This window comes from Bombus terrestris, chromosome 11 (assembly GCF_910591885.1).
Source record: "Bombus terrestris chromosome 11, iyBomTerr1.2, whole genome shotgun sequence".
NCBI classification, from domain to species: domain Eukaryota; kingdom Metazoa; phylum Arthropoda; class Insecta; order Hymenoptera; family Apidae; genus Bombus; species Bombus terrestris.
The window spans coordinates 4069892-4088138 of NC_063279.1; the positions used below are offsets into that span (position 1 = coordinate 4069892).

Here is an 18247-nt window from a genome sequence, read left to right on the forward strand (position 1 = left end):
ATGTAAAAGTAAATAAATACGATTATTCAATAACAATATATATTTTGTTGCCAGTATACAAAGGCGGGTATCGTATATAAATGTGTGTAAAATATACCGCGTATCCACGATCAACGTGATGCACGGAAATTACATTAATTCTCGTCAGACTTCTAAATCGTATAAAAAACACAATATGTCGGTAAACAAATTATTTACAAGTTTTTAGTATTTTTATACAGGAGTTTTATCTAATTATTCATCTTTACAAAAGAAAGCGTCATTTATTATATATACAATATTACATGCTCGTCTAACGAGTATCGGTTATCTCATAAAATATATTAAGTACACAACAAGGAATGTATTACAAAAGTCTTCGAATTGTATATGTTTAAAATATAATAGCATGTACACCATATTTTTATACATCTAATTGCAAATGTTTAATTACGTATTGCACCTGGATTCTTCTTTTTAAATGAGTGTTTGTCACTAATATTGATATATGGCGCAATTAGATATATTTGTTTTTTAAATGTTTTTAATATGAGCATCTTATAACCGTTATAATTATTTCGCGACATTTTTCTTTCTTAATAACAAAGCTTACCTTTACCTAGGTTTTCGTTCCGCGCTATGAAATTCTATTTGATCCACTGGTTGATTTCTCTGGTAAACACTTCATAATTGTTGGCTCTATCAACTTCCACACCTCAGCGAGCTATGGCGCATTTTAAATGTTATTTATTTAAATATTTGGTAAAAATAATACTTCGATCATTTTCATCCTGATATATTTACGAAAGATTGCAACAAAAATATTTTTCTCTTTCTTACATTTATGAATAACACTTACCAAATTCTCGTTTTTTTTTTTTTTTGCTTTCGTTTATTTTTGATAGCATAAACACGGTAAAAATTATCGTAATAAAGTATATTATAAGATATGTAGGTATCGTGAAGGAATCTTACCTCAGAATGGCCGCGTATTTGAACATTGACAAGACTTTGTAGAACCGTGGCGAGTATTTCCAAATGAGCATGAACGAGCTGCGTCTCCATGTGTAAACAGTGTAACGAAAAGCAATTTCGCAACTCGACATTTGCAATCACCGATTCTTGAGCAACCATCTTATTTTCCAGGTATTCGACTGTGTCACTCTGTAAATAAAAAGAAATTTGAGACATTAAAGCAGCTAATAAGAATGTTTTACTTTTGATAATTTATACTCTGTCATAAGATATACTATTACACGATATTACGTACTACTACAAAATAAAGTCATAATATCTAATAATACTAATACGAGGAAATGGCACATTATTTTGCTTTTGCCATTAGTATCGGTCCAAACTCATTCTAAAGCTATATAGGTAATAATATGTCACAGACATTTGAAGTGAAACATGAATGGTATAATAATCAATACAAAGGAGTAAGGGAACTTGTGGAAATGCAACAGCTGCACACATCAGCCTGTTTTCAATTGGGACGAATTATGTAAGACGATACAAGCTCGAGATTATATATTATCACATTTTTCCTCTGACATTAACATAAAAGACCTTGAGCAATTTCCGAATAATCACGTAATGACGGTGCACGCGGTTACAGAGAGTCGAGTTAAGTCATTGGATAAATATACTTTTCTTAAGGCTGTAAATCATCGTTTGCCGTTCGTCCATCTCGAAGGATTTACTTACGTCAGTTCCGCGTATAACGCCCTGCATTTGCCTCTTCTTTAAGGACAACATCGTAGATAATGCGCGCTGATGATCGGCGCTGACACCACGCTCGTGCCTTTCGCATAGGATTCTGTGCGCCACTAGCACATCCAACAGGAGATTCAGCCTTTCACATACTCTCGTTTCCTCTCTGACTGCTTGTTGTAGAGCTCTCGTTGAAAGTAGATTAAATTCTCTGAAATTACGAATACATGAGAATTCCTTTAGAACAGAGTAAATATATAATAAAATAATAAAGTAATTAGTAGCTTGGTGATAAATTAGATTCAATATCGAAAATATTTTCTCGATACATCGAACGACGTCTCACGTTATCTCGCTTGGACGCTTACTTTGAAATTATGTGGAAGCCCTTCTTCATCTCTTGCCAAATAGTGGAACCACCGGTGGCCCATGCCGTGGTGCCATGAGGTTCTGAGGCCAAATTGCTTAATTGCGTACCCAGTTCTGCCATATCTAACCCGTAACTGTGCGATCTGATTGCCAGACAGTCAGCGATATTCTTCAGTCGAGAAATTCCAAGAAGTATTACTCTGATTTGGTCGCGGCTGTTTGCAAATTCGGTTAATGTTTCCGGTGGCACCAGTTCCTTTGCCCTCGACGATAATTCTGACGTCGCGAACTCATCGGGCACTCGCCTAAATACTTCTCGGATCTTGTGTTGCGTTTCTTCACCGGTATAAGTAAAGAAGAATTGTACAATGTGGTCTTTGCTCACTACAGGGTGACGAGCGATCACGGTGAGAAATCTTAGCAAAGATCGTCTTCTTTCTTCGAGAAATTGAGAATCCGCTGTAAATATTTATTTTACAGTTAGTGATCGTGTATCGTTAATTGTATATTAGAACGTGTCTGTTATAATCAGAATAATGTATCTTGCAGTATTCTAAGTAGTAAATTAATAGTCAAGGATAAATTTAATTTACTTTCTTCTACCATTATAGAATACACGAAGAAACCAAGACTTTACCTCCTACGATTTTCTTCGGTGGTAATTTCGGTATCAACCTGTAGGGAAATCTCGCCAAGAGAAGTTCGTGCAACGACACGAAGTCGTTGTAACGTCTATAAACGACGGAATTGAATCTCTGCAAATAGAAGAAACCGTTTTCAATCATCCTTCCATAATCGCGCGTATTATAAATATATAATTAATTCCAGCCTCAAGACGAAGGAACGAACTTTGCTTTGCAATTCCTTGAACCTTAACCGCATGCATTACGTTTCGAAAAAATGGGACCAACTCGTATAATAAGAATTGAAATCGAAATTAAATATCAAAAGCTAAAATTGAGAGTAACATTAAAAATGTATTTTTGCAAGTATAGAAAATTAAAAAAAAAGAAAGAACACCTACTTTGCTGGTCACTTGATACTCCACGTGTTTCAAAAAGATTCCTTTTTTCTCAGGCACTAAGTTCACCTCTATCGTATCCAGATTGCATATATCGGAATAAGTGAGATTCAATTTGGCTGGATTGCTGCCTTTGTGCAATCTTTGAGCCAAAAGTGTTACCTCGGAGAGGTCGCCCAGAACAGGAACAGGTAACTCTATGGAAAAAACAAACATTAAGAAAGATTTTAAAGCGTTGGATGGAACGAAACGGACCAGTCGCGACAAGACTATAATTTAACAAGACTCTGAAAAATCAGCAAGGATATAGTCGATAATAACCGTACCATGTTAGCTCCCTTTTTATTCCTTTATCTATCCGTTTTAGGTGACGAATAATTTATGACGACAACGTGGATCGTATCGATAAAATCTATGGTACGATTAGATCGCGTGTAGTTTATTATAATTATTCTCCAAGTCACAAGCAAGTAACCTCTTGAAGCATTGTCGCTTCACCAATGTGAAAGGTAATCATCGTCGTAGCCGCAACCTCGATACTGGAAAAGGCTTTTCAGACCTACGACACTTTGTTGCCTGATAAGATCCGATGCTCATCCTTCATTGCTTCTTTGTTGCTTGTTCGTCCTTTCGCTCCTCGTTACGTCAAATAGTAGAATACAACGTAGAACAATTGCAAAGAAAATCGGTCAGAACTTGAGAAACTTAATCGTACGAAAAATTGGACGAGTCGTGCAATCGGTTGTTTGTTTATTTGCAAATGAAACTCGTCTACCAATTTATTTTGTTCGATTTGAATTTTTTACTATGGACGATTTTACTATGGACGACAGAGTCACAGCGGGAAAGATTATCGGAAGAACGGTGTACTTCCGGTGAACAGCTTTCGTTCGTGATGAGGCAACGTTTTCTTCGCGATAAGGGAAACGACTGATTGTGTTGGTCAGTGACACCAATAAAGACCAGGTTTCTTTGCATGGCTGTTAATCGCGATACGCTCTTTCTATTATCAGAAATCACTGTGTGCTAAGGAGCTAATTACAGCGTTGCTTTTAGTAGCGTGCACTCCGTTACCTGTCGAACGCATAGTAGCAAAAGTCTGCTTACTTCTTCGTCGGTGTATTTTTGGGTGTTTACGTCGATTTAGAATCTTTTGAGAAGGAAGAGAAAGTCGTTCGTTCGGTTCGTTAATTTATAGCAAGTAAAAGATTCTATATATGCAAATGTATGTATCATAAAAGCAATTTATACAAGCTTTTCTATTATTCTTAATCGCGTCAAGTTTACGTTCGAATGAAAAAAGCGAATAACGTACCTTGAGATTCGGAATTCTCCAGAAGTTTGTCGCTTGGGTGCTTCCCTTGCTGAGCAAACGCGACTAGAGCAAGACCCTTGTACAATCCGCTCCTGGTCAGATAACCCGTCTTGCTGTCCACGAGTTCCCATATCTAATTGCAAGGAGAAGAGAAAAGATTGCTAAAGTCTAAAACAATATCCACGAGGAAATCCCGCTTTCTTTTTCCCAAGATTTTTAAAGATGGAATATAGACTTTTAACGTAACGTTAACGTCAAAATACACGTACAATGTGCGCAATTAATTCTGCTATGGCGATGAATCTTTACACGTGTCCTATGAGTTATATTAAAATAATATTTAACTAAACGAATGCGAAATCTAGATACTTATATCGGCACGATAAAATATTAATCGCATGCATTGAAGCAGATTTATTAGAATCGTTATGTTCACGGCGTAAAACTAATTTGTTACATTTATTTGATTAAACGTTTTATCAAGTGAAAGATATTGGTAAATTCGTAGATGGGCATAGTCAGATTAGTTCGTTCAGCAACTTTATTTTTAATGGAAACATTCGTAAATATTTTGTATAAAGGATTCTGTATTTTTATGAAAATTAAAGGAGACTGTAATTTCGCATAAAACATTTTTTTCCAACTTCCTCTCCATTTGGCAATCGTTCTGTTATTCTGGCTCAGGAAAGTTGCACATCGACAATTTTTTCTTTTACCGACGACGATTCTCACGACGAGGCATTGCCGACACGAAATTCAATCAAGGTCGAATTTAATAGCAACGAATCTTTCATCGCCGAGTCTTGTCCTTTGCATTCCTATCTGACAATCGTGTGTATTTTTTCTCTCGTTATATAATTCGTAAAGAACATAACGAAGATGTATTATCTTTATTCACGCAGCAGGTTCTACGGAAGTTCGCATAGGTTGAAACAAGCGTGGAAATTATAGCTTCAAGAAATTATTTTTTCTCAGCCGTTAAAGATTTTTAACGTATTCCGGAATAGATCGATTCTACGATTACCATTTATTATTTATCATTTTGTTATTTATCATGAATTTTAGAGAATCTTGTAATGGATAGGAAAGAAAGAAGAAAAAGTTTCTGTGCATAAAAGTGTTCGATTATTCAAATATCACTCCCAGTTCCTTTCCATCAATTTCCAGTCCTCTAAAAATTCTTTTCACGCCTCTGCATTGGATTTTTTCTATTCAAAATAGCACGATAACCGCAACCTGAAATCTGAAAGGTACGCCTAGCAGAAAATAACACGGTTGCGCAAAAGGCGCGCGCGGGAAAATTATGGAACAGGTTTGCGAGGAAAACCATGAGAAAGAAGGAAGAATATTAGCCTTATTCCGCGCGGAGACGACTTTCTCGACGCTGTGTGACCGATAAAAGTTCAGGGTTGTACGAAATAATTCCTCCCTTTGTTCCTTATCACCTAAATCCAACAGTGCTTGGAAAAACACCACGAAACGATTTGTGTCGTGTGAACAGGTGCTCGTGAAAAGAAGAGAAAAGGAAAAATAATCTTACGTTTAAAGATCCAAAAACGATTCAGACGAAGAGACAAAGAGTTACCGAATAACCGAAACGCAAAATCTGGCAACAACTTATTTTCTATACGTTTTGTATCTCTATACGAACCGATTTAATTTTCTATACGAACCGAAATTAAAAAAGAATACTAATGCTAGTCCGAATCATGTTACTAAATAACGAAAAGGCGAAACTTATACATCTCGAATCAGCGAACAGTCGCAATTACAATTTGCCACTCTATACCAAACCTGTATTTATCGAAAACTAAAAGAAGGTATGTTCGTTAACAAATGTAACTGGTTTCGCCTCATCCTTAATTTCCATTTGCCGTTTCATCGTTATTTTCACTTGCGAGGTTAATCGAAACCGGATGAGATACCAGCGACTAATCTTTCTTATAACTTACAAATATACCTAATTTTTATCACTATGTATCGCGTGTATATGTATATGGTAGGCAACGAGTCGTATGGGATTGAACGAAAAGCAAGCCGAGTACGTATTTACGAGAAACGGAGGAGAGTCCTGATTTAATTTAAAAACGATTTAATTCGACGTAAATCGCGCGATACACTCGACTAACGGTGCAACCTCGGTTAACACTGCGAACGAGTCCAAAGGATTAGGCCATAAATGAAAGTAACTGCATTCCAAGAATTTTTATAACTTTGCTCTGCCATTTTACCTTCTATCATTCCCACTGGCTCTCTGTCTTTCTACGATCTGGCAGAATACGCGCAGACAGCACGTTACGCGCATCTAGATTTCTGCTCCGACATTCACGATAACCCATCGTCCGTGTCATTTTGTAATCGAGCATTTTTACCAAAAAGTGATAACGCAGATTTTCCTAAGCGAGAACGAGAGCTACGCTCGTAAGTTACATTCTCCGTTGCTTTTTTCCCAAAAAGTTTCTCCATTAATCGAACATTCGACAGATAGATTCGAGGAGAGAAGTAGCTTCCAAGAGGTTGTTGCATTAGTTTTGAATGTTACGGTAGTAGGGAAATAAGTTAGTAGAATACAAATGAACTTGAACATATCTCCTATTCAAGATACAAATCACTGTAGAATGCAAATGATTCTTTATAAGACGAGCTTTAACAACGCAATGTATTCAAATCACAATTTCTTGGCATACGACAGCAGGATGCGATTAAACTTGTCTCTACAAGACTAACGACTTATTGTCACGTATCGAACCTACCTACTTCTCTCCCGTGTTTTTGTCAGAATGCAGATGTTACGTAGAAGACACAAGAAATCACGAAATTGACGGATCCCCGATGATTTCCTCGCTTCGTACTTCCGAACGTTCCATAAATAAGCTAAAAAATTGAACTTTAACACTAGAATTACCATACCAGTCGAATCGACTGGTTTTACAATTTTATTTTAAAATTCCTACTTCGCGTTATATTTTCTTCCACAATGAGGTAATGACTTTCGCAACGATAACTAAAAGAATAATATAATGAATTTTATTTTTTTTTTTTTATGTATTCAAACTGAAAATAATTTTGTATCAAGGTTCTATTTGTACCAATACCAGTCGAAATGACCGGTACTTGTCAAAGTGTAAAAGGGTCCTGCAATCTGTTCGTCGAACCCCGATTAACCAGTTTCCTCGTTTTGTACAACTTGCCACTCGTTTTTTAAATTTTTATTGCCTATCATTCGATATGACGATATCGGTTATCAGGAAAATTGCGGATCGATCGCTAGATCGTTAGATGCTAACGCTAGGAATACCACATCAATCAAAATGACTGGTTCTACAATTTTGTAAATGTGTTATTTAGGGATGATGGTCCCAGATGGACTAATAATACGAAAAATGTACTACATAACATGGAATTGCTTCTGTAAGAAAGTAATAAATCAATAAATATACAAATATTCTATTATTATACGTATTTTTTAAAGACCAGTCATTTTCACTGGTTTTGGTAGAAATAGCTTCGTGTTAACTATCCGTAGTTCTAGCGTTAAATAAGATAGTAAAATTTATTGTACGAATTCAACAGAGTGACGGTTCAGAGCGTTGTAACGAAAAAGGTGTTGAGAGCTGATTTCGCAGGGTTGTTATACTAAGGTTTGATCCCTCTGGAGGGGTTTTATCGTCGAGTGTATGTCAGACACGGCTATTCTGTTACTATCTGGTTATTGTTTCGATGGTTGTGATATGCGGGATGTTTAGCCTATCCTATTACTGCTTCTGAGCGTGTGACACAGGCGTATCCATCGTCGCATCGCTGATCATCTGGTAAGACGTAAGGATGTCAGTCGCTGATTTGCGAGCGTCACAGAGCTATAAATTAGCGATAGAAAAACCAAGGGGGATCTAACGAACATCCCGCAAGCCACAAGCAACGACAAAGTAGAGAGTGTTCCAGTGTCAGAAAATAGTAACAGTATGACCATCTCTGACCTGACACCCCTTCCATAGGAGTCAAACTCATAGTATACGAACCTTCCTAAAATCAGCTCTCGACATTCTCCGTTCTAACATTTTTAACTGCCACTCTGTTGGATTCACGTAATAAACTTTGCCAGTATGACTTTTTTTTTCTTACCTTAAACTTACGCGAAATCATTCGGACGACGCGAGGAAACAACCAGTGACTTTCTTAATTTCACTGCTCGTGTCTTCGACGTAACACGAGCGAAGATGAATTTCAACGTAGAACAGGGTCGAACGAGAGAGAGAAAAAGGAGACGGGAAGCGAAGCTATTTTTAAGGAAGGTTTTGCTTATTACTTACGATGCGTTAATATTATATATATACAATATTATGTTAAGAAAGCTACAAAATTATGAACTGAAACAATCCAAAGGCGATACAAACTTTCGAAACTCGGAAAATAAAAGGATACTCCGATAAATCTAAGAAAATACTACAAGATCGTAAAGGGGGAATTATTTATACGCATTCTCAGAGCTATTAGATTGTCCGAAAAGTTTCTTTCCTTTTATAAGGAAATAATAGACGCACAATGTCTTTTGTCTTATATTAGTTTATTGAATTATGCATGGGCATGATAATAGAAATTGATCGTACGTAATTCAATAAAATAATATAAAACAGAAATTGTTGTTCATTTATTATCGCCCTATGAAACGAAAGAAACTTCTCGGACAACCTAATACTTGCGATTAATTTTCACTAACAGTTATTTCGTTCCTTAACGAGTCAAATCCCGTAAAGTGCCCGCTATAGCCACGTGTTCTCTTTACAAGACTAATTTAACATCTGGGCGATTTCCATTGTAAGAAACGACGAAAGATTTAGGAAGCGAATAAAGGACGTGCGAATGGGACCGTGGCAGAGACGGAAGAATGGAAAAAGAAGGAAAAGCGAGTGCGTTCGAACGTGAAATACGGGCAAATACAAAAGTGGACAGAGAGTGCAGTGTGTTCCGGTGGTTGTTCTCGCTGTTGGAAAGCGTCAGGCTCCTTCTTCTCTAGTTGGTTTCACGAGCATTATTAAACCTTAATCGTTGATCAAGTTCACCGGTAAAGGAAACTACAATGAAAATAAGTCCCTTGTTCGCGGTACGTGCGAACCTGGTCGCTGAACAATCGCCGCGAAAGCTGGCAGTGCGCGCGTCACGACAGCTCGTCTTTTCAATTTCAATAATCCCTCTCTTTCGCTGTTTCTCTCTTTTTCTCTCTTTTTACCTTCGTTGCATTCGAATCGCGCCGAGGAATTCTCCTCTGAAATACGATTGCCCGTGACCCGACGTAACAACCGTTTTCCTATTTTATTCTCCGTTTGCGTTTACACAGCATTGCAAAGCACGAACGACCGCAATTTGCACGAATAGTCTCTTAAGATCTTCTTTTCAGACGATTTTCACGGAACATCGAACGTCGAGAGGAAAGTTACCGATTTCGTGCGTTCTTTTGAAAGTTGTGTTACTCGTGTGGTAGTTTAATCGGCGTTCAACGTTGCGAATTGTACATGTCGCGGTGTTAAAACGCTTTTGTTCATCATTGTGTTTATCTCGTATTCTCGACCAATTAGGAATTCGGATCGTCGATGAAACATCTTCCTTTTATAGAGAAGGAAGAGCGCATGTGCGTGTATGAAAGAACGTAGAGATCAGCCTGGTCTTAGGAAAGGTCAAGGTATTTACCGTCTAAGGAGATCCAAGATGACGCTATCGTTCGCAGGTTTGATTTGAAAATTCTTGCGGCTTTATATTACGTCGGTCGATATGCAGAAACAGATGTGGATACTTTGTTTAATTAATTAATTAATGTTTCGAGGCTCTCTTCTAAAATACTAAACGAGAGTAAATGAAATAAAGCGAGAACTGTACCTGATACTATGATAATATAACTGGACGTAATAACGAAGGAGAAAATAAACGAAAAAGTGGCAGGAACACTAGATAGCAGTACGTGTATGTGTATAGCAGTAAACAGGAAGAGGAAATACGAGCGTAGATACACGTGTACTCGTAGAGTATTCGTTTAAAACACTGTCCGACATCTTTTAGCTGCGAACGTTGAAAAACTTTCTAACGTTCGATCAACGTCGATCTCGTACCAAGGACATATTAAGTTTTATATGTAAAAAAAAAGAAGAAATTAGACGGAGTTATTGGTCACGAGAAAGGAGAAATAAATACAAGTGAAACGAATGAAATGAAATAAAAAGGAAAATAGGAGTAAAGAAGCGTCGATAAGCAGGAAGAGGGAAGACGAACGCGTGTGTATCGTATAAAGCGCGAAACAACTGGAATGTCATTAAACAAAATTAGTCTCGTCCGCGACGGAAGAAAATCAGAGGGAAGGGAGATCGACTCATGACTATGGCTATCACGATGGTTTTATCTCACGTGCATACTACGTTCGTGTCGATCGTCGCATGGTACGCGTGCGAGGATCCTATAACCTGATCTACTAAACTTCCTGTTAATATCGTTCTTCTGTTTTCTAATTTAAAATTTATTTTATTACTTTATTTTCAGATTATCGTATTATTTTAATGGAAATTTCACTATGTTTTTTTTTTTTTTTTTTGAACGAAACTTGTACAGTGTCAACTACGATTAATAGTAATTTAACCCTTCAGCATCTAATCTTTCGTAATCCACGAGGGAGAATTATGTTTTTATTAATTATCGATAGGAGGAACAGGTTTTTTCGTACGATATTACGAGCAAGACTAAATGCATTAACATTTAAAACCTGTTTCGTCGAAGAGGATTGCACATGTAGCGCACGATGTTTTACTACGTTCGATAGTTTTCTCTTATTGCGATGCTTGATAGGATTTTCCCTCCGTTTCAGAGCGTACAGCCTTGAGGTTTGAGTCCTTTGTTCTTCGCGTAGAAATATAAATGTATTTCGTTTCCAACTTTCGACTAAAATTAAATACAAGCAATCGAGCTACTTGTCGATTTCAATAAAAGAAAAGAAGGAACAGAGCTCTTTAAACAACTTGGATATAAATCCGTCGTGTTCTTTGTTTTAAGCGTATTCTCGAGAGAAATGCGTAAAATATCGATAATCAAACTAGGTCGACACGCCAACTAGAAATATCCGACGATCGAACGGTATCTTTTTCTTTTTATTCGATTCCTCCGCTGTTATACGTATTGGCTCGGCAACTAAATGCTTGCGGCTTTTGTCATTAGGCGGCAATGACAAAATCTGCAATCACTTAGTTGCCAAGCCAATACGCGTAAACACGAATCCGTGCAACTTTCGTTAATTACACATGAAAAGATATGGCATTACGTCAGCGCGAGTGAAAATTTTACTATTCCACGTTTCACATCTCGAAGATTTCATCATCCTGTTATGAAAGCTCTTACGCTCGTATTTATTTCATTCTAAAACTATTCACTCGCAGATATCTATTGAGAATCGTAATTAACAAAATTAATGTTAACAATAATTCAACGATAATACTTTCTTACCGTTACTCGCTGCGTGATTATCATACGACAGCACAGAATTTAGATAATTAACGAGATGGTTATGAAAATGGAAAAAGTGGAAAATAAGATGAAAGGAGCACGAACATTAAAAAAATATCGTCTATGAAAGTTTCGTGGAATGTTCGTAAAGGGTTAAATATACGCGTAAACAAGCACGAAAGCAAAGGGACACTTTGGCACTTTGCATCATCTTCTGAATCGGCCTATTTATAGTGACCCGCGATGACTAGCGATAAAGCAGCGACCCACGTAACGTTATTTTGATTGTGTCGTTAGTCAATGAACGAGACGCGACGTTCAATCCCTGTTACGTCCTATCGCGACGTGTTGTGTCATGTCGTGTCGCCCTGTCGTTTCTAATTACCCCAACAATCGTGCTCGACAGATTTTTCAAAGATAATTGCCGATGATCGTCTAATCTAACGTGACAAAGTAGCGCGTAGTAGAATGTTTTTTAAATAAATTTTATATCGCAGTTCGTGGAATTGCGAGATCAACGAAGGAACGATTTTATAGAAACGTAGTTACATTTTCTTTGTTTATCCTGTGTTAAGGTATAGCGTGAAAATTTGGAACGTTACAAGAACGCGATCAAATTTTTAAAAGGACCTAATCTTCCCTGAAGATTATAAAACTCAAGCGAAACGTTAATAATTATTTAAATATCGTTAAAAGAAAGTTTGCTCGCTCAAATAGAGCCGTAACAGGTACGTTGATTCGCAACACGTCGAATTTCGAGCGTTTTGTCAGCTTTTAGTTTGCGCAAGATTTTAACGGTAAGTTTGAAAAACTTTTTGTTCGATTTAGGAAAATGTAATATCGCGCGGATATAAGATGATCGCATTAAACACATGATTATGAAAATAGAGAGTTGCTTTCTGCTGTATGATCGTCTTAATGTAGTTGCAGAAACTATCCTACACGAATAGTGCTTTTATTCATAAATATACGCTTCACAACTGTAGGCAGATACTTGACGTAATCTAGTAATTACGAATGGAACATAAGTGATTTTGCAATGTACATTGCAGAGAAAAAAGCTCGTCATACCGATTAAAAATACTTATAGTTTTATAGTAATTAATTTTTCGATTCACACGAGTAATCTGTCGAACATAAATACGATGAATGCAAAACGGGCAGTGAATTTTTATAAATTTTTGGATTTTTATGTTATCGAGAAGGAAGTGGACCAACCTCAGTGGATTGATGTAAAAGTAAGGGGGAAATTATTGTGCGATAACAGATTTGAGAATCGAACGATCTAAAGATCGAACGATTAGGAAAATTCGGAAATTTGAAAATCTAAACATAGAAACTCGAAGACTTGGGGACACGAGGATGTGTAAGCGACTTGAAAATTTCGAAATGAAAAGTTATTCGGTTGGTCAGTTATTTTGTCATTAGATGGTAATGACAAAATCCGCAATCGCTTAGTTGCCAACTCAATATATTGACGCGACGTGGACTTTCAATGCAACGATTATTCGAATGAATACGCAAGTATAAGCAGATCTAGAACTTTAAAATTTAAAACTTTTGTATCCTTGTCGTGAAAATGCCCAAATGATTTTTAGTAGAAAGTAAAAAACACTGCTTTAAAAAAAAATAAAAAATAAAAAATAAAAAATAAAAAATAGATCCTATACTGGGATTAACGTAGCATAGTCAGAAATAGAAATAACTTGTTAGATCCAAAGATATCTACAATTTTAGAATTACTATTTCCCCCCCCCCCCTCTGCGATCTTCGTTGTAAATATGAAAACATTGAGATTTGTAAGACGCATTCATTGTAAAGCGTTTGTAGCTGACCCTGCTACGTAATCTTCCACTATTATAAAGGGGCGTCCCGTGCAGACTATCGTGAGCGGGCGTGTTAATGATAAAATAATGATACCGTCACAGCAGACACAGGACAATATAATCGTTACGGAAAGAAATTTTATTTAACGACCGCAAAGCAATTGTCAACGATCACGAGTTGCCTGTACGAATGATAATTTCGAGGATTCTAGGATGGATGGTTTCAGCATGCTACGCAACTTCGCGTAGATCCTTATTTTTCTCATATGATATTTTCTATACACAGGCACATGCTCTAAAGTGTAAAATAATATCTCTGAACGATAAAGGAAGTTTCAAATAAGGATAAATTTGTGAAACTTATGACGGTATAATAGAAGATAGCCTTGAAATTGCATAATCGCATAAAACAAACGTTACGATACCGATCCTTCAAAAACAAGCAAATTCGACGCGTGTAATTTAATCAGCACAGATGTACACCTCTATCTCTTATTAATATCGAAAAGAAAAGAATTAATTTTATATAAAATATATCTATACATACGAGAGACACGATTAAAAAGAACATTTGTCCGACGTTGTTTCAGGAAATTATTGAGCAGTGGAGAGGGGAATCTTCGAAGTAGAAAATAATTTAAAAAAAGAAAAAAAAAACAATCTCTCTTTGTAGATAGGAAAAATGTTCAATTTTCCTTTTAAAACCAATCTTTGCATTAATAGACAACTAAATAGGATTACGTATAGGCGAAACGTTGAATCATATCATTAAATATGCACGTTTCGTGTGACCTCAGTGATTCAGACACACCGTTCAGAATACTAGTACCGGATACTAGTACCAAATACCGTATGACTCGAGTCAAATACCATATGGCACGGTTTGAATATCTATTTGATCCTCTTCTTTTCCGCCATTCGCGTTTCTTCATGTTTTTCGTGCATTCGTAAGGATAACACGAGATCGCAAATACGTAGGATCGACAAGAAGAACGTTCTGCGGCGTTTAATCGTCGAATAATAATCGCAAAAGAAATTCTGAAACGGTTTTTCCACAATGGAAACCGCTACCGCTACTCGAGAAATTTATTCACGCAGTATTATCTGTTTCGGGCACGTAGTTCGTATACCGTTGTACGATTTCGTTATCTAACCGTGTCGATGTATATATGTAATTCGTGTCATGCGATGCGTTTGCGCTGACAGTGACGTATTAATGATCGTTTAGCGCGTTTACCGTTGTCGACCAACTACAAATTGGTCAAAGTAGATTTAATTGGGAAAGGCAGCTTCGGTCGGTCTTTCAGTCTTCGAATTCGATTCGAATGGAATCACGATCGTTTCGTTGCACCAGCCAGACATTCAATAACATCTTTATCGAACTAAGCACAGAATATTTTGATAATCGGTCCAGAATAAACCAGAAATGTAAATATAGGAACGCCGAGTATACAAAGTTTTCGTGCTAAAGAAGAATGTAAACGGATAGCAACACAAATAATTCTCATTAAATCCAGATTTTCATTGACGGAATAAATGTAATTTTTACCACTTAGAATTACATCGTTCTGTGAAATATATGTAGTATAATATATACAGAATGTCCCAATGTCGATGATGATATAACTTGGAGCTGGTGATCGTACGTGAGGAAGTAAGTCGAAAATATGGAATGTATTTTTTTCATTTGAGGCTTTGTTTTCGAGAAAATCGACTTTGAATTTCCTCCGAGTACGCATGCACTTGACCATTATCGTGGCTAAACGAATCACGATACAAACCATATGCCGTAGCTTTACGAGTAATAATAAATCGTGTAATTCTTAAGATTTACTATATTAATATAAATGTTGAAAATAAATACTAAAATAATTCATTATATTAGATACAATCTATTATACCTATGTAAGTAGTATGTATATTTACCTAAGTATAGTAGTAGTATAAGTAGTATAGTAGTATAGTAGGGGTAAGTAGTATGTATATTTCTTATCTACTATATTTACCATGAAATAAATTAAAGGACAAATAGATAAAGAAATAGAGAAATAAAGAAATAGATAAAGGTAATTACCATTTCCGTGTGGTAGTTTATCTTGTGTAAAATATTATATTTTATATTAAATTATCTGCAATGCAAAGAATAATATGTTCAAGTATATTAAAATATTCATGTTTCAAAATCAGGACGTTGAACTGTTCCTGTTACCAACAAAGGACCATTATTGTTTAATATTAACGAAGCATGGTCGATTTTTATACGGATGATCGGACAATAACTGTTTCTTAAACTTAAATGTAGCTGCTTACTAATAGGAAAGATTTCTCAACTTCCAATGAGTCATTGTCCTTTGTATACAGTTTCTAATTTACTCAGGAAAATATAAATTTTATAAAAACTTGATTAGAAACGTGCATTTGCTATAATATTCATTATGCGTCATTGAATCATTGCTATTCACTAACGGTAAAAGATTGCATAATCCCATGCTGTATGTACACAAAACAACTATACGTATACTTTGCATCAAGATAAAGGATATTAAAACAACGTTTTAACAGCTCTACTTATTATAATAATTTTGTTTTCCAATTTAATTTGCATAAAAGCAAAATTTAAATAAAAAATATCCTAAATTATACTCAAAATGTTTTTCAAATATTGAAGTTCAGGATATTAATTACCGCGTTCGTTATCGCAGAATATTGATGCAAAGTGTTCATTAAAGTTCATGTTTCGATCCTTGTATCGTACATGTTATACTTTGTGTTATTAATGAGCCTTAATATTCAACGAGATCATTTTTAATACGTATTATATGTTACAGATCGCTATTCACGTAGAATTCTAATTTTTACTAAATATATATTTGCTAAATATTTTGTTTCTTTGTAATTTGAATTATGACAGCCGTGTATTTACGACGTATATGTAAATGCTTTCTGTGATAAGTACATCCATTTGTTTAGCAGTTAAAGTAAAAATAACGTACATATGTGACGCTGGCAGCGAACGTTTTAAATCGCTTGGAATATTAGTTTAAAAATTTAGTTATACGATTCACTTTAAAAATTAATTCAGAGAATCTAATATTAAATTTAATAACTTTCATTATCATAATTTTATTATTTATTATATTTAAGAATATATTAAATCTAATAACTTTGCTAATTGCGATAAATGTAATAAGTTGAAAACGCGTTTCTCATCTAGTATGCATGAATGATTTAACCGTGATACGATACGGAAGAAGAGTTAACGCGCAGCTATAGCATTAACGGTGGCATTAACCTAAGCGCGGCGTGCGAAGAAATTACAAAGTTAAAGGCACGGTACTCTCTCTTCTTTCTATCTGGCAGTGGCTGGCACAGGCTCAGCGACACGGAGAAAGAGACAAGAACGAGACAAAAAGGAAACGTACCTGGCTGAGAACGGAGCTGCTCAGCTGAGACTTGACAAGAAGGGATTTAAACACCTCTCGTTCTACATTTCCACTTGTGGGAGAGCAGATCTTCTCGTAGACTTCTCTGTAGAACGCCGGTATGCAGCCTGGTTTGGTGCCGCGACGAGAACCAAAATAAAAGGACATCACTTCACGAGAAATCTCACTTTTCTTCAGAAAAATTAGCATTACGCAGAGAGCGATACAAACGCGTTATTTACCAATTAGGAAAAACCCCAGAGATGTTAATGAGAATTATTATTGCGTAAACATGTATCAACTTTAGATAGCGAATGCAATAGCGTATATCGATGATCAATGTTTCGAAACTGGTTTCAATAAATTCGTCCAATTAAATTTTGCCTAACCGTTTCTTTAACGTATTCGTAATATCAATTCGTATTTTACCATGGAATGTTAGCGTTAATCGCGAATATTTTGTTGATATTCTAAAAATACATCCAACGTGTAATATTTGAAAGTGTGTTTACAACGCGATCGAATATAAATAATGAAACGTTTAATTCACAAACAGTGAGAAAAAAGTTGTACAAACAAAGCACAACGCGCAAATATGATGCTATTAAGAGAAGGAAAGAAGGGAAGAGAAAGAAAGATGGAGTTAGTAACGCTCGACAACGTTAAAAGGGATACACGTTGATCTTAAAAACCGGACGACCTCGGGAAGACCTTGTCAAAGGTGCGTACGGTACACGGGTTTATCATTTACCGAACGACAGATCGGTCGACGCCATATTGGATCACTTGTAGATCATCCGGTATCCTGCGAGATGGTTGCGCCGCGGCTTTTCGAAAATACAGTCACGTTTCACGAATTGTCTTTCGTACGATGTTTTATGAGCACTCGCGCTGCTTATTTTGATGGAATGACAATATGACCTGTCGGCGAGATACCAACGACAACACAAAAACACCAACAACATACGCCATTGCCGTGTGGCGCAAAACTGACGAGCTACCGCGATTTCTCCGGCAGGACCGTTCTTATTTCTCCCGCCGCGCATGCGCCCTCTCACACGTCCTACTTACACTAGCCGTTGTGTACGATTCGAGCGCGGCAAATTCGTAACTCTGAAGTTTT

The 18247-nt window shown here is 36.3% G+C and overlaps 1 protein-coding gene and 1 long non-coding RNA gene across 4 annotated transcripts; one reads left to right on the forward strand and one right to left on the reverse strand.

Moving 5' to 3' along the window:
- Nucleotides 1–22: 22 nt before the first annotated feature.
- LOC100648645 (sorting nexin-8) lies at nucleotides 23–18131 on the reverse strand. Of its 3 annotated transcripts, XM_003398813.4 has the most exons (9): nucleotides 17876–18131; nucleotides 17125–17252; nucleotides 4398–4530; nucleotides 3086–3279; nucleotides 2699–2816; nucleotides 2061–2520; nucleotides 1687–1903; nucleotides 955–1143; nucleotides 23–703 (listed from the first exon to the last, which is right to left on the reverse strand). In XM_003398813.4, the coding sequence occupies exons 1-9, from the start codon at nucleotides 17898–17900 to the stop codon at nucleotides 617–619; spliced, it is 1551 nt and encodes a 516-aa protein (XP_003398861.1). In that variant the 5' UTR covers nucleotides 17901–18131; the 3' UTR covers nucleotides 23–616. The 3 variants fall into 3 exon arrangements, with proteins under 3 accessions (XP_003398861.1, XP_012168824.2, XP_048266023.1); XM_012313434.3 differs by lacking the exon at nucleotides 17876–18131 and having other exon boundaries at nucleotides 17125–17294; XM_048410066.1 differs by lacking the exons at nucleotides 17125–17252; nucleotides 17876–18131 and adding an exon at nucleotides 11877–11915.
- Nucleotides 14889–18063, forward strand: LOC125385944. Its single transcript, XR_007225714.1, has 2 exons — nucleotides 14889–15356; nucleotides 17063–18063. It is a non-coding gene; the product is annotated as an uncharacterized LOC125385944 (long non-coding RNA).
- Nucleotides 18132–18247: the final 116 nt, after the last annotated feature.